Source organism: Leopardus geoffroyi, chromosome A1, assembly GCF_018350155.1.
Source record: "Leopardus geoffroyi isolate Oge1 chromosome A1, O.geoffroyi_Oge1_pat1.0, whole genome shotgun sequence".
NCBI lineage: Eukaryota > Metazoa > Chordata > Mammalia > Carnivora > Felidae > Leopardus > Leopardus geoffroyi.
In genome coordinates, this window is record NC_059326.1 from 173,473,083 (window position 1) to 173,486,446 (window position 13,364).

The 13,364-nt window shown below is 58.0% G+C and overlaps 1 protein-coding gene across 3 annotated transcripts in view; it reads right to left on the reverse strand.

The window, feature by feature from the left end:
• UNC5A (unc-5 netrin receptor A) overlaps nt 1–13,364 on the reverse strand; it is a 61,233-nt gene that overhangs the window by 1,250 nt on the left and 46,619 nt on the right. The window contains exons 3-15 of one of the 3 annotated variants that reach the window (XM_045447543.1): nt 9,003–9,146; nt 8,635–8,738; nt 8,308–8,488; nt 7,492–7,659; nt 6,756–6,920; nt 5,621–5,809; nt 5,217–5,519; nt 2,326–2,413; nt 1,907–2,075; nt 1,518–1,751; nt 1,262–1,411; nt 1,025–1,189; nt 171–349 (exon numbers count right to left, since the gene is read on the reverse strand). In XM_045447543.1, coding sequence (XP_045303499.1) covers nt 171–349; nt 1,025–1,189; nt 1,262–1,411; nt 1,518–1,751; nt 1,907–2,075; nt 2,326–2,413; nt 5,217–5,519; nt 5,621–5,809; nt 6,756–6,920; nt 7,492–7,659; nt 8,308–8,488; nt 8,635–8,738; nt 9,003–9,146 — 2,239 coding nt within the window. The remainder of the gene's footprint in view (nt 1–170; nt 350–1,024; nt 1,190–1,261; nt 1,412–1,517; nt 1,752–1,906; nt 2,076–2,325; nt 2,414–5,216; nt 5,520–5,620; nt 5,810–6,755; nt 6,921–7,491; nt 7,660–8,307; nt 8,489–8,634; nt 8,739–9,002; nt 9,147–13,364) is intronic. The other 2 variants (XM_045447553.1, XM_045447561.1) reach the window with 2 other exon arrangements.

Genomic DNA, 13,364 nt, shown 5'->3' on the forward strand with positions numbered 1-13,364 from the left:
CAGCCCACCCAAGGGCAGGACCTCCCCTCGACCAAGTGCGCTGACCACCCTGGGTGCTGGTGGATGGGGTGCAAGGCCCACAGAGCTTCCTGTCCACCCCACCCATCCTATCCCACCAGGATGGACTGCAGGTGGCCTTTGTAGCCCCTCCTTGCCCATCCCCCACCCACCTGTCCAGGTGGAGTTTCTGCGCCAGAGTCCGCCAGTCGGCACCACGGCTACAGGGTGGGTCAAGGCTGGTAATGATCTTCTGCCGAATGAGGAAGGGGATCTTGAAGGCACTGGGGCCCACTAGGGCTGGGACCCCCCCTTCACTCTCCAGAGCCAGCAGCTCAGCAAATCTCGTGTCCTAGGGGAAGGAGGGATGGAGGTGCCTCTTAGAACTTTCATGGCCCAGGCCCACTGCCACCTCCAGCTGGGGGAGTATCCAGACCACCTCAGAGCATAGGGGCAGCATGGGCAATTTCCTGGGCACCCCTGGTGTGCCAGGGCCCTGCTCACACCAGAGTTTAGTGGGTCCCAAGCCTCAGAGGTATGGTGACCTATCCAAAGTCACACAGCCAGTAAGCAGGAGAGCTGTCTAGCCTCATTCTCCTCCTCTCTCCCCATCACTCCTCCCCAGGTCACCTCTACTGACCACTCAGAACTCACTGAACTCTTCTCACTGCCTTTGTCCTCCACACTCAGTTCCCACTGCCCCTTTTCACTCATTGCTGCCTGTCTCTTACTCATCCTTCAAGGCACTGTACAAAGTTCCTCCTCCTGGAAGCCCCAGGGCCCCCAGGTGGCTCTGTCTATCCCTCCTGCTGCTCCCACATCTTCTTCCATCTCTACCCCATGTCAGATTGTGATTGCATCTGTCTGCATCTGTCCGTCTGCATCTGCACCTCTCTCCCTGGAGACTTGGAGGAAGCTGCTAAGCAGTTTCTAGGAGGAGGTGGGCTTGGTGGCAGGGTAGGCCCAGTGAGAAGGGGGGTGGGGGTGCGGGCACATTTCAGCAGTGCTGACGCCCCCTTCTGCCCACCTTGGTGATGTTGAAGTTGATATTGAAGCTCTGCCCATCGCCTTCCACCTGCCACACCCACACCTTGCAGGCCAGGTCACTGGTGCTGGGGCTGACGCGCTCCAAGGTGAAGGTGCAGTGCAGGTACTGCTGCGTGCCATTCCAGATGTGATAGAAGGGGATCTCCTGAGGAGACAGGCTGCGTCAGGCGTGCCCGGCATCGGGTGTGCCCACTCCAGGTACCCTGAGCGCCCTCACCTGGTAGCTGACGAGCAGCTTGCTCTTCCACAGGGAGCTGGGCACATCGTGGATGGACAAGCGTAGGTTGTGGTAACTGTCCTTGAAGTGAAGGACTCGAGGTTCCTGGATCAGCTGTCCTCCCAGCTGCTTCTCCAGCTGTACCACCTCCTGCGGCGTGCCCCAGGTTGTCAGCTGAGCCTGGGACCCGGAGCACCTTCCCCACTGCCACCCCTCCCAGAAGACCTCCCCGTGGCAGGGTGGGGGCACGCGGTACCTTGAGTGCGTCGTGGGTATCATGTAGGCAGTAGACTCGGATGTTGTATTCAAGGGAGGTGCAGGCCACGGGGGCAAACAGGAGCAGCTTGAGGCGCTTGGTCGCGGCCACGCTGAGGGCCTCTCCCACCAGGGCAAAGCGGCCCAGCTGCTCGGTGAAGACATAGCAGGCGCCGGCCTCCAGCTGGCAGTAGTAGAGGTGGGAGGGTGCCTCCTCACCCAGGTGCAGCACATCCTGCAGGCAGGGCCCGATGGGTCAGCTCATGGCCAACTACAACTCTGAGGAGCAGCCAGACTGGGGAGAGGGTGGCTCGAGGGCCAGATAGGAAGCCCAGGCTCCACGCTGAGCCCCGTGCTCAGGTGGGTGGGCTCAGGGCCGTTCCTGCTCACCTCCCAGCTGCCCTCACAGGACTGCTTTTTGAGGCGCAGGCTCCAGCTCTCCGGGCAGGGCTCCCCACAGTGGTCCATGGCGAGGATGACGGGCCGGGTGAGCAGGACTCCAGGGGGCCCGCAGCTAACGATGGGACTCAGCAGGGTCTGGCAGCCAGCTAGGGGCAACCTCAAGTGGGGAAATATGGGTGCGGAGGGAAAAGCATCAGTGGGCTGTCTTGGGCGTTGGCTGGGGCAGGGTAGCGGCACCCCAGGTTGGTGGCCCCAGAGCTGGGTGGAGCTTATATGGGCAGTTCTTCCTTGCCCTCCCTATGGCTATGCCAGACCAAGTCTGACAGTGGGTGGGCAAGGGGCGTCATGGTAACTGAAGGCAGAGGGCAGAACCCGCCCAGCCCCAGCAGCAGGGCCCGCGCCCACACCTCACGTCCTCCGGCTTGTGCAGCGTGAGGTAGATCTCGTAGATCTTTCCTCGGGGTATGGCATCTGGGGGGATGAGGAGGCTGATCCCTGTGACAAAGTGGGAGGAGGGCTGGGGTTTACCAGGGCTGCAAAGACACCAAACACCCCACTCTGCCAGCCTCTACCAGAGCCTCCCTTTGAGAACTGACTGGTGTCAGCCTGGCCTAGGGGACAGAGGTGACACAGGCACTGCCAGGCTGTCCATGAGTCCTAGTGGCCCCAAGAGAGGCTGAGAGAACTCAGGTGGGACAAGCATGCTTAGTTAGCCTGGGCACAGAAAACTCTGGAACAAAATGTGTCAGGTATGCTATACCTACCTGACCCATCACCCAAAAGGCACTGGGTGGGACCAGGGCACTCCCTGCTTAAAACCTTCCCTGCCTCCAGTATAAGGTCCAGCTCCCTGACCTGGCATTTAAGACCCTTCACCTATGACCCCAATTGCCTTTCCAGCAGCTTCTTCAGCACAGCCTGTGCCATATACTTGGCCATTCTGGAGCCACTTTCCTGAGCACTCCTCTGCCTAGATGCCCTGCCCTCCTGCTCTGCTCAATCTTTCCTCCTCTCCATCGGCCCTGGCCATCTTTGGGGATAGCCATTCTTGGCCACCATGACTTTGCTCCTCATTTGGCAGTGGCCCCTGCAGATGGGGCTGGGGCCTTTAACAACTTGGTCCTTAGGTAGCCTTCCCTGGTTTGGGAGCCTTTGCACACACATCCTTCTGTCTGGCTGATTCACTTCCATAGCAGGGTCTTGTTGGGCAGCATCAAAAGTGCCTGCTCAGTGAGGAGTGGTTCCAGGGGAGGCACAATGGGACAGGAGCTGCAGAGTTCCTCTGGAGGATGGCAAAGGGTGGTCCTACTTCACCTTCCTGTTCTTTTATGGCAGGGAGTCCCTACATCAGAAGGGGCTTCAGAGGCTAGTGACCAGGGAAGAGAAGGAATTCTACGACTTTATCCCACCAAGTCCAAAAGCTTATATTTATGCTCCGAGTGGGTAACTCTGAGATGGGCTACTTGGAATATCACTACTTCCCAGAAACTGAAGCCCAGGAGATGGCATATTTACAGCTACTGCTCCCTTCATCAGCTCTGTGCTGCCTCCTGCTACTGGCTGCCAGTGTTGGTGGCAGTTCCAGAGATCCACATATGAATGCTCTCTGTGGCAGAGATACACACTTGCACACTCATTCAATGAATGCTAATGTTGAGTACTTGAGGCAGTGAGGGAAAACCATGGGCCCTGCTCTCATGAGGCGTCAGCCCCGTGGGTAGAAACACAAGTGGATGGTGGTTAAGGGTGCTAGGGGAGAGCAGGGAGGAGCAGCAGCCCCCCTGCCCCAGGGGAAATGAGAGGCTGATGGTCACTGAGTGCCCACTGTGCCTATCCTTTCTAAGAGCTTGACATGGACCATCTCACCTCATCATCCTAGCAGCCCCGTGAGGAGGACATGAGGCACAGAGAGGGAGAGCTGCCAGGCCAAGACCTGAATGAGAAGTAGCAGATGAGTCAGTGAACGGGGGCAGAGGGATCTGTGTGTGCAAAGGGCAGCATGGTGTGCTTGGAGTTCTGAGAGCCCACCATGACTACCACGTGCAGGAAAAGAGTGCATAGGAGGGTAGGGGCCACTGTAGCTGGCTGGCAGGGGACAGGACACTGTGGCTGTGTCATGTGGGCTTTGTGGGGGGCACTGTGAAGCCCCCAAAGCAGTTGGAGAAGGGGAGGGACATGATTAAGTCTGGTGTCATTGGGTGAATGCTTGAGGTAGGTGTGGTGGCCTGAGCCCGAAAAGGCAGTAGGGAGGAGAGCCAGCAGGATGCAGAAACATTTGAGGAGGAAGAATGATGGAATTGGTGTGTGACTGACTAAAGCTGTTGTGGATGTGAGGGGGGACAAGTGAAAAAGACCAGGAAGTCACGGTGACCTCCAGTTTCTGGCTTGAGCCACTTGACTTTGCTGTCCCTGAGGTGGGGAAAGCCAGGAAGCAGGAAGTTCTGGGGGAGGGTGGGAGACAGTGCTGTTTTAGGCATCAGGAATCTGAGGTGCTGTGAGACATCCAGATGGAGCTGCCCAGGAGGCAGCTGGGTGTATGATTCTGTCGCCCAGGAGAAATGTGGCTGGGGCTGGAGGAGTGGGAGTGATCTGCACAGACATGGCGATTAAAGCCATGGAGTAGGCGCAACTGCTCGGCGAGAGGGTGCCAGGAGGGAGCTCTCAGGAACACCTACATTCAGGGAACAGGCACCAGGAGCAGCTGGAGAGGGGCAAGAAAATCAGGGGCATGTGGGGTCATCTCAGCTGAGGGGATAGAAAATTTCAAGGTGGGAACATCAGAGGCTGCTGTGCTTCCTCAAAAGGTCTTCAGTAGAGATTACTGAGAATCTTTAAAAAAGGATGACTATGGAAGGGATCTGTGGATTCTCTATCAGGAGGGGTTTCCGCGAGGTGGTGGGTGGGGGATGCCATGTTCAGGTGTTTGTGGTCTGCCATCTCTCCACTAGTTTGCCAGCTCCTTGGGGCTGGCACCTGTCCTACCTCTGGGCCCAGGGTCCAACGTAGAGTCCAGCACACACAGGCTGGCTGACTGTGGAAATGAATGGACAGAAGTCCTGTCCCTTAGGTAACAGAAGGGAGACACTCAGGCCATGGCCTCAGTGTCGGCCCTACTGCCAGCCGCGACTGGATCCTCTCCAAAACTCTATCCCCTTTCCTTGCTGGCCTGGCTCAGCACTTGGGATGAGGCTGAGCAGCACAGGAAGAACATCAGAGCTGTCCCATCCTCCTCCAGGAGAGACACAAAGGCTAGTCTTGCCTTTTAGAGTTCCCCGGGGCACTCTGGGGTCCTTCCCACCTGTATTAGGGATCATCAGCCGTCCCCCGAGGAAGTTGAAGGTCCCGTAGGTCATGTTGCTGGTGCCGCGGGGCAGGGAGCGGAAGTAGTTCTGGGTAGAGAGGCGGGAGACGAAGTCCTCGGCCTCAGAGGTGGGTGAGCTGTGGTGCAGCGTGTGGCGCCCACCACCCAGCGGGCTGAGCAGGTGCCCATTGGCGAGCTGGAACTTGGGGCTTGGCCCGTCCTGCCGGGGACACAGACTGCCCTGGCAGGTTGTGGTGGTGGTGCTGAGGTCTGGCTGGATGGTGAGCAGGTGGGGATTGTCTGCAAGGGTAAAGACAGACTCAGTGAGTGGCACTGAGGTGATCTCTTGGGCAGCTCTTGGTGTGGGGGCCTGGCAGGAGTAGGGGCGAGGGGCACCCCACCTGCTTTGCTGGGCTTGATGCTGACAGGCTGGAAGCCTGAGGTGAGTATGGACGAGTCAGCCACATCTGAGTCTAGCCCTTCCTTCTTGCGGCAATAAACAAGGATGAGGACGAGCAGCAGCAGGAGGAGGCACACAGCCACAGCAATTAGGCCCACGTAGAGGGCCACGTCCTCGGGCCCGGAAGCAGCTGCGGGAAAGAGTGTGGCCTTGGGAGGGGCAGGGTGTAGCAGGCCGGGAAGGAGAGGTCAGTGGTCTACACCCCAGGAGGATGAGGCGCTCACTCCTTGGGCATCAGCACTAGTGGGGCTGGGGATACGGGTGGCAGGGAGCATGGAGTCAGCATGTGTGCATCTCAGTCCTGCATCTGCCTGCCACCACCATGCTCTGTCACTCTGGGCAAATCACATCTCTCACTGCTCCATTCGGTCTGAGGTTGCTGCTACTGAAGGATGGAGGAGGGGAAAAGATACTTCCCTGGACAGCCCCAATGGGCTGCTGGGCTGAACGGAAGCTCCTGGGATCCCCGAAGTAGGGGATCTGCTTCTTGGGGGGGGGGCCGTCTGCCAATCTGGTTCCTAGCCATGTTCCTGGGCCAGAAGCAGTGGTGCTGGGGCTCTTCTTCTTGTCTGCCTCCCCAGGCCTGAGGCAGGGCTGGGGAGGGGGTGATTGACTGCCTGGAGGAAGCTTATATTGATTTTAGAAGGGCTTTGCATAATAGAAGAAATGTCCATCAGAAAGGAATTGACACAGATAATTAGGTTTTTAATTGAAAGAATGGGGGAGGGTGTGTTCTAGAGAAAAAAATCCAACAGAGATCTTTAATTGTTAGTTATGGCCTTGTAATTAACAGGCCTCACAAGCCTGGTGTCCCCAAAGGACTTCTGTGTGCACTTGGGGAACCATGTGGAGGTGAAGCTGCAGGAGAGGAGGGGGATCCAGGGGCATGGTGTACATGTTAAAGTTCACACGTATGCATGTTTCATGAGAGGTGAGAGAGGTATTAGGGTGTGTTAGGGATGGGGAGTTCCCGAGGGTCCTAAACTTTGGAGAAGAGGATACAGCCTGTGGCAGGGGGGCTGATCAGGGCCAATCCTGGCAAACTCAAGAGGACTCCTGGGGCAGAGAGGACTCACTGTGCACGCAGAGGTCGCTGGTACAATTTCGGGTGTCCAGGTCAGCGCCCCGGCACTCCTCGCCTCCATTGCGGGGAGCTGGGTCAGAACACTCACGACTCCGCCAGTGGGTGCAGTCGAGCCCACAGGCTGACCACTTGCTCCACGGGCTCCAGCTGCCATCGACTAGATGAGAGACAGACACGAACACAGAGGAGATGGTGCAGTTAGCCTGGACAGCCAGCCTGGGCAGTTTGCCAGTGCAGCCCTGCTGGGCATCCAGACCTAGGTGCGATGCTGTGGTAAGGAGCACACCCTCTGGTGTCCAGCTGGCCTGGATGACGCATGCTAATGACAGGAGGCACGATGATGCCGGGCCTGCTTTGCTCTATCCACACTATGGGGCCGTCCTGGCCCTGGGGCAGCAAGGGTACTTGGTCCCACGATGACCCTCTGATTCCAGGCATAGGTGGTTCTGTAGCCTCAGGCGGTGCCCTGCCCCTGCCCCACACTGTCTGTACCTGTCCTGATCGTACCTCAGCCTCTGTGACTCAGCCCCTCTGCCAAGGCCTAGTCTGGACACAGACCAAGCCCTGCTTCTGATCACACTAAACCCCATCCCAGCCTTGGACTGAGCCTGGCCTTGCGTGTGGGCGGGTGGGATGGAGCCATGGGGGGCAGGCTGGTGGGCACAATGGAGCCAGGGCACGGAGATGGCGTGGTGAGGAGCGATGCGGGAGGTGGCGGCCGCTGGTACCTGGGCACAGGGTGGCGCAGGCTGTTTTCTGGACATTCTGCCCCTCACAGAAGGCACCCCCGTTGAGAGGCGCCGGGTTGGTGCAGCTCCGGCTCCGTTTCTGCCAGCCGCGCCCACAGCTGGCGCTGCAGACGGACCACTCGGTCCACGTCGACCACCCACCGTTCACTGGCCGGACAGAGAAGGACTGGGGTCAGGGAGCGGGGGGGTTTCCTCAGACACGCTGGCCCAGGGGCCAGGGCAGGAGGGCAGAGGGGCTGTGAGCTGGAAATGGGTGGACTGTGGCTGTGCTGGTGAAGAAGCCCTGGAGGGGAACCCATGCTTGTGCTCACCGGCCCCCAGGGCCTGGCAGTATCCTCTCCACAGCCCCTTCTCCCAGCAGGTTCTGCAAGCACTCGGGGCGGCCAGCCCTGGCCCAGTCTTTCATGCAGGCAATTCCTGCACCCACCCCTTCTGTCTGCTCCTAGGGTGCCTGGAACATTCTACTTCCCATACCTGGGACACAGGAGCATGGGCTGTAGTCTGTCACTTTTTCTAGACTCCCATCCTGTGCCCTCATCTCCATCTGCACGATGTCCCTGGCCCACAGGTAAGCCAAGGGATGGTCCAGCCACAGAGGACTACCACCTGTCCCACACCTCTGCCCAGGCATGCCCCTCGGCTCCCAGACAGCCACAGCAAGCCCTCTCCCTGTCCTTCCCAGTGAGGCCATGGCCTGGTCCACTGGGCCCTGGCTCCATGGGGAGCCACCAACATGTCGTCACCCCATATCCCTATGCCCGGGAGCCCCTCTGCCCCACCAGCGCTGGGGCCCACCGTAGACGATGACAGCAGCCGAGGCGCTGCGGCGACGCGCTACGATGTTCTTGGCCACGCAGGTGTAGTTGGCTGTGTCGGCCAGGCGGGCCTGTCGCACCACCAGGCTGTGCTCCCTTGTGATGTACACATTGGGGTCCAGGGACGGGTCCACCAGGTCCTCATTCCGGAGCCACTCCACCTGGGGGAGGGAGCCACGCCACTGCACTGCCCGCCCATGCTGGCCCTACCTGGAGCGAGAGCAACCCCTGGGGGCGTCAGGGCAGGCAGGACCTGAGACCTGGGAGCCCTACCCACCTGCGGAGCGGGCACCAGAGCCCCTCTCACCTCAGCCGGGGGGATGCCCTCTGGTGGGCGGCAGGGTAGCACGATGCCCTGCTCCAGGGACACCTCCTTGGCCAGCGGCTCCTGCTCGAAGTTCTTGCGCAAATCTGGGAGAAGAACAAGAGTGTCCTCCAGCCTGAGTGCCTCATGACAGCTTCGCCTGGTTGGCCCTGTACCCTGGTCCCGCAGGGGCTGTGGCACGTGGCAGGAGAAAGTGCCGAGTGACCAGGGGGAACATGGGGGTGGCTGGGCCGTGTGCAGAGGCAATTTCTCCACCCATCAAGGCAGGCCCTGAGGTTTTTCTGACCAGACTCTTCCCCCTAGTGATACCCTCTGGCCACCCCTGACCAAGGGCTAGGCTCTGGACTCACAGGCAATGCGGATGTAGGCCTTCTGACTCTTGGTGGTGCCCGAGGAGCTCCACGCCACACACTGGCACCAGTACTCCTCCAGCCCAAACACCTTTTCCACCTGCTGCCTCGAGACATTGATGCGGACCTCCATGGCGGGCAGCCCTGGGGGGCAGGAGAGGTGGGTAGCCAGGGTCCTAGTCATGCCAAGCCTCACACGGTTCTTGCTGTGCAGATGTGTGGGGTCCCTACACCACCATGGCCACTCTGCTCAGAAGGAGCAGCCTGGAGGGAACTCTGGGGGAGCCCCAGAGGGTACTCTATTTATATCTCCTGAAAGCCAGGAGCCAGTCCTTCGCTCCTCCATTCATTATACTTTTTTACCCCAGGCCTGTCTCCCTGGAGTCACAGAAATGTCTCTAAATGGGCTTCCTGTTGTGTCAGAGACAACAGCACAGAGGAGCTTTGGGCTACAGGGGCTGGCCTTCAAGGACCCAAGGCAGAAAGGGTGAGGTAGATAGGAGAGCCCTGGGGCTTTTATGTATTTAAAAAAAAAAAAAAAAAAAAAAGGTGAAGAAGGATCTGGTTCACCTCCCTGGGGTTAGCAGGTAGATCCTGACATGTGATAATATAGTAACAGCTATTAACAATATAATTACAGCGATTATGTAGTACGATAATAGACCCCTGGGGCTTAGCCAGGGTTTCCCACATGCTAGCTTATTTTCTTCAATCTACTCCCTTGGTCGGCATTGCTCCCACTCCATGGATAAGGAAACAGAGGCTTAGAGAGGCAGTGACTTGCCCATCTCAAGAGAGAAACGCTGGTGAGGGTGAGGGGGCAGTCTGCAAAGGTGAAGCTGGCTAGTGATGAGTATCTGGGGCCCTCTCTGCCCCAACTGGGCTGGGCTGAAGAGACCCCTCTCAAAGACAGACTCAGCCCCCCTGTTCTCTGCCACACCTGGGCGCCCCAGGGGGTGGGGGCAGATCCTCTGAGGACCCAGAAGGGATGGAATGCCTGCCGTCCTTTGGGCCCCTGGCCCTTGGCCAAAACCAGTGTCCCCAGGAGTGAAAAAAGACTGTTTCCAATTTCTCCTCCTCCTGACCCCAATTTCCCTCGGGTCATTGGCTTATCAGAAAGAGGGAGAGAGGCCGGGCAACCAACGTGTTTCCATTGTTAACAGAGAAATTCAATTAGGGCTGCATTGCAGGGAGAGCAGCAGCCCAGCTGAGCAGACAGCCCGGGAAGCTGTTTTCCCCCTTAATTTCTCTAACATGTCTTTCTCTGACCTCTGCCCACACCCCTCCTCATGAGTCTCTCCAGCTCCCACACTGGGCCCCCAGATTTTTCTCACTTGCCCCTGCCCCTAGCAAGTTCTCACAGGAGACCTCTGGCCAAGGTCATCATGGCTGAGCTCCCTCTGTTCTGGGCACTGCCTGGCACCCCTTCTCTCTAAGGCGAAGGATGTGTGCATTCTCTGGGGGTAGGGTGAGGCTGAGAACTGGGGGTCCCTCATAGGGTGTGTGTATAGTAGAAGGACCCTGGGCTCCAGCTACCTGTCAAGCACACTGGAGTCTTGGGGCATCTGAGAAGGAGCTGTGCATACACTTGTGGGTGGAGACAGGGCCCTCCTGCTCTGAGCTTCGGGGGTTAATGGTGAGAGACTTCCAGAACATTCTGAACTGGGTACATTTCCTGAGTGGACAGGTCTATGGATGGATGGACTGTTCCATCCCCCACGGTGGTGGTGGGAGCTCAGGAAACTCAGTCTGGGGAGAACGGCACTAAATTTAAGCACTCCTATTTCTTTCTCCCCATCTCCTCCCCTCTCTGTCCTGCCACTGCCACCCCCTCATCTCCTTCCTGCTGCCATGAAGGAGGGCCAAGTTTGTCCACGATGTCCCAGATCCAGGCAGTGGCCTCAAGCACCACATGCTCCAGGAAGCTGGTGGACCTAGGGGGAGATCCAGACCCAGACCCTGTCCTGCTAGTCCTGGATATGAAGACAGTGCCTTCCTCCCTGCAGGTCACCAAGCAGATGCCAGGAGAGAAAGGATGCATGGTCCCTGCTGGCCCCAGAGTGTGTGGGGTGTGAGTGGGTGTGTGAATGCTGTGGGCACATGGGGAGGCCCCAGTGTGGGTATGCTGAGTATTTTTGGGAGGTGGAGGGTTAGCGGGGTGGGGTTGGGGCTCTGAGGCCAAGTTTGGGCTTAGGTTCTCATGTTCTCGCCAATCTGCTTCTAATAACCAGCTTGTTTAATGCACAATGCTTGGCTTCACAGATCTGGGGCTTTTATAGCATCAGCAGGTTTGGGTTTGAGGGTTTTCAGGCTTGGTCTCTCCTCCTGGCTTTCTGGATGGGAACTGGGGACAAGTCAGGGGAAGACAGGGGTGCTGTCTCCTGAGGTGTCCACCCAGCTACCCACACAGGAATGGGTGGGGCTAAGGATCTGTGCTGACCTATGACTCTACCATACCTGCCTGACCACAGAACATTCCTGGGCAGGGTCTTTGGTCTCCGTGTCTGCATGACACCACTGCCCACTGCAGTGACATCTGTTTGTGAGCTTATCTCTTCTCAAAGCACTCAATCACTTTGGGTTGAAAAATCAACAAGATCGATACAAATTTGGATATGCTGGCCATGGAAGGCTTGAGTATGGATGCTCAGGGCAGGAGAGGGCCCCAGTGATTATGGGCGAATATGTCCCCATGAGCTCTGCTCTCTGCCTGGTTTGAAGGGAGCAAGACCAGAGCAGACTCTTGGGGACTCTGGGGTGGAGGCTCTTGGCATGTGTGACCCAGCCTATGACTGCTATGCAGGCATTAACCTGGGTCTCAGCCAAGCCATGGATTCCAGAATTCCTGATGGTAGGAGACAAGGAGGGGTGTGTGGGGACACCTGGAAGGAGAGGCTGGGAGCAGCAGGAGGCTGGCCTAGAGCCTTCTAAGGAGTTCTAGACAGGCCCTGAACGATGCAGGAAGGCAGGTCTCCGACTGTAGCTTCCTCCTCCTCCTCACCTGTCCTTTCCCTGGGGGATCTGCCACAGCAGTGGGAGGACTCAAAATGGTGCTGGGCCCTGGGTGTGGAGTAGGGAGAGAGGAAAGGCCTGGAGCCGGGCTCATACAGGATGCATGAGATCTCATGGCTCCCCCACCAACCTACCAGCCCCCCTACCCCATTTTACAGATGAGGAAACTGAGGCCCAGTGAGGGGAGGCAGTCACTGCCACCAGGTCCTAAAGCTGCAGGGCCAGGGAGGTTTCTGGTACCTCTGCTGGGGTCTGAAGGTGGGGGATCATCTTGGGGGCTAACCTAGGCCTGGCACAGTGCAGGTCCTCAGTTAACCTCTGAGGACTGCAAGAAAAACAGCTGCAGGCAGCAGCTGTGTGGAGGCCAGGGCACTGCAGAGCTCAAGGGCCTGGGCAGGAATCATTGACTGGGGAGCTGATGCTTGGTGGAAAGGAGACCAGCCCCTGCTGAGTCTTGTAGGGGAAAGTCGGGTGTGGCTTCTAGGGACCAGAATGCTTGGTTGGAGCCCTTTTGGGGCCCTGGATGAGTCAGAGCCATCTGTAACACGACAGGTTGGTTCTGAGGACTAAATCACCCTCTGCCAAAACTCAGGGCTCATTTGCTCACATACCCATTATTGTGAGAGCTTCCAAGTTCTCCTAGGCAGGGCCCCTTCCTTTAGTCTCCCTCTTCCCAGCACCAACTTTCCACAGAGTTCTAGTGCAGTCACAACCCTATGTTGTGCTTAGCGTCTCTTAGCGTCTCTGCGTCTGCCCCTTCCATCAGCACCCCCACCCCCATGGGCCCCAAGTTTCACTCATAGCTCTGGCACCTCACTTGGCATTCTGAAATCCCACAGGACTGTGACCTCACTCCAGAGCCCGAGACGTGAGTCTCCCAGATGGTACCACTGTTACCTATGCACACCTCATACCCTCCCTCCTGACCCTGACCAGTATGCCCACCTCTCTGACCCAAAGCCTTTGCTCCTGCTGAGCCCCTTTCCTAGAATGCTGTTCCCCTGTTCTTTCCCTGACCAGCTCTCACAACCCTTTTGTTTCCATGTCACCTCTCCTGAGAAGCCTCAGTCATGCTTTCCTCTTGCTGCCATAGCCCCCAGAACTCACTGAGAGGTCCCCATGCTGCCCACCTCTCTGCAGGGGCTGGGGCTCTCTGTAGGTGGTGGCTGTGTCCCCAGCATGAAAGTGGGGGCTCAGGGAATGTGTGAAGAATAAATGGGGGCACAGAGATCAGAGTGTCACATCCTCATTATCTGGGACCTACTCCCTCCAAACTCTCTTTGCTGGCACTTCTCGCCAGGCTGCCCGTGGCCCAGACCAGGCTCAGATGCAGTGGTGGGCATCTGCCTC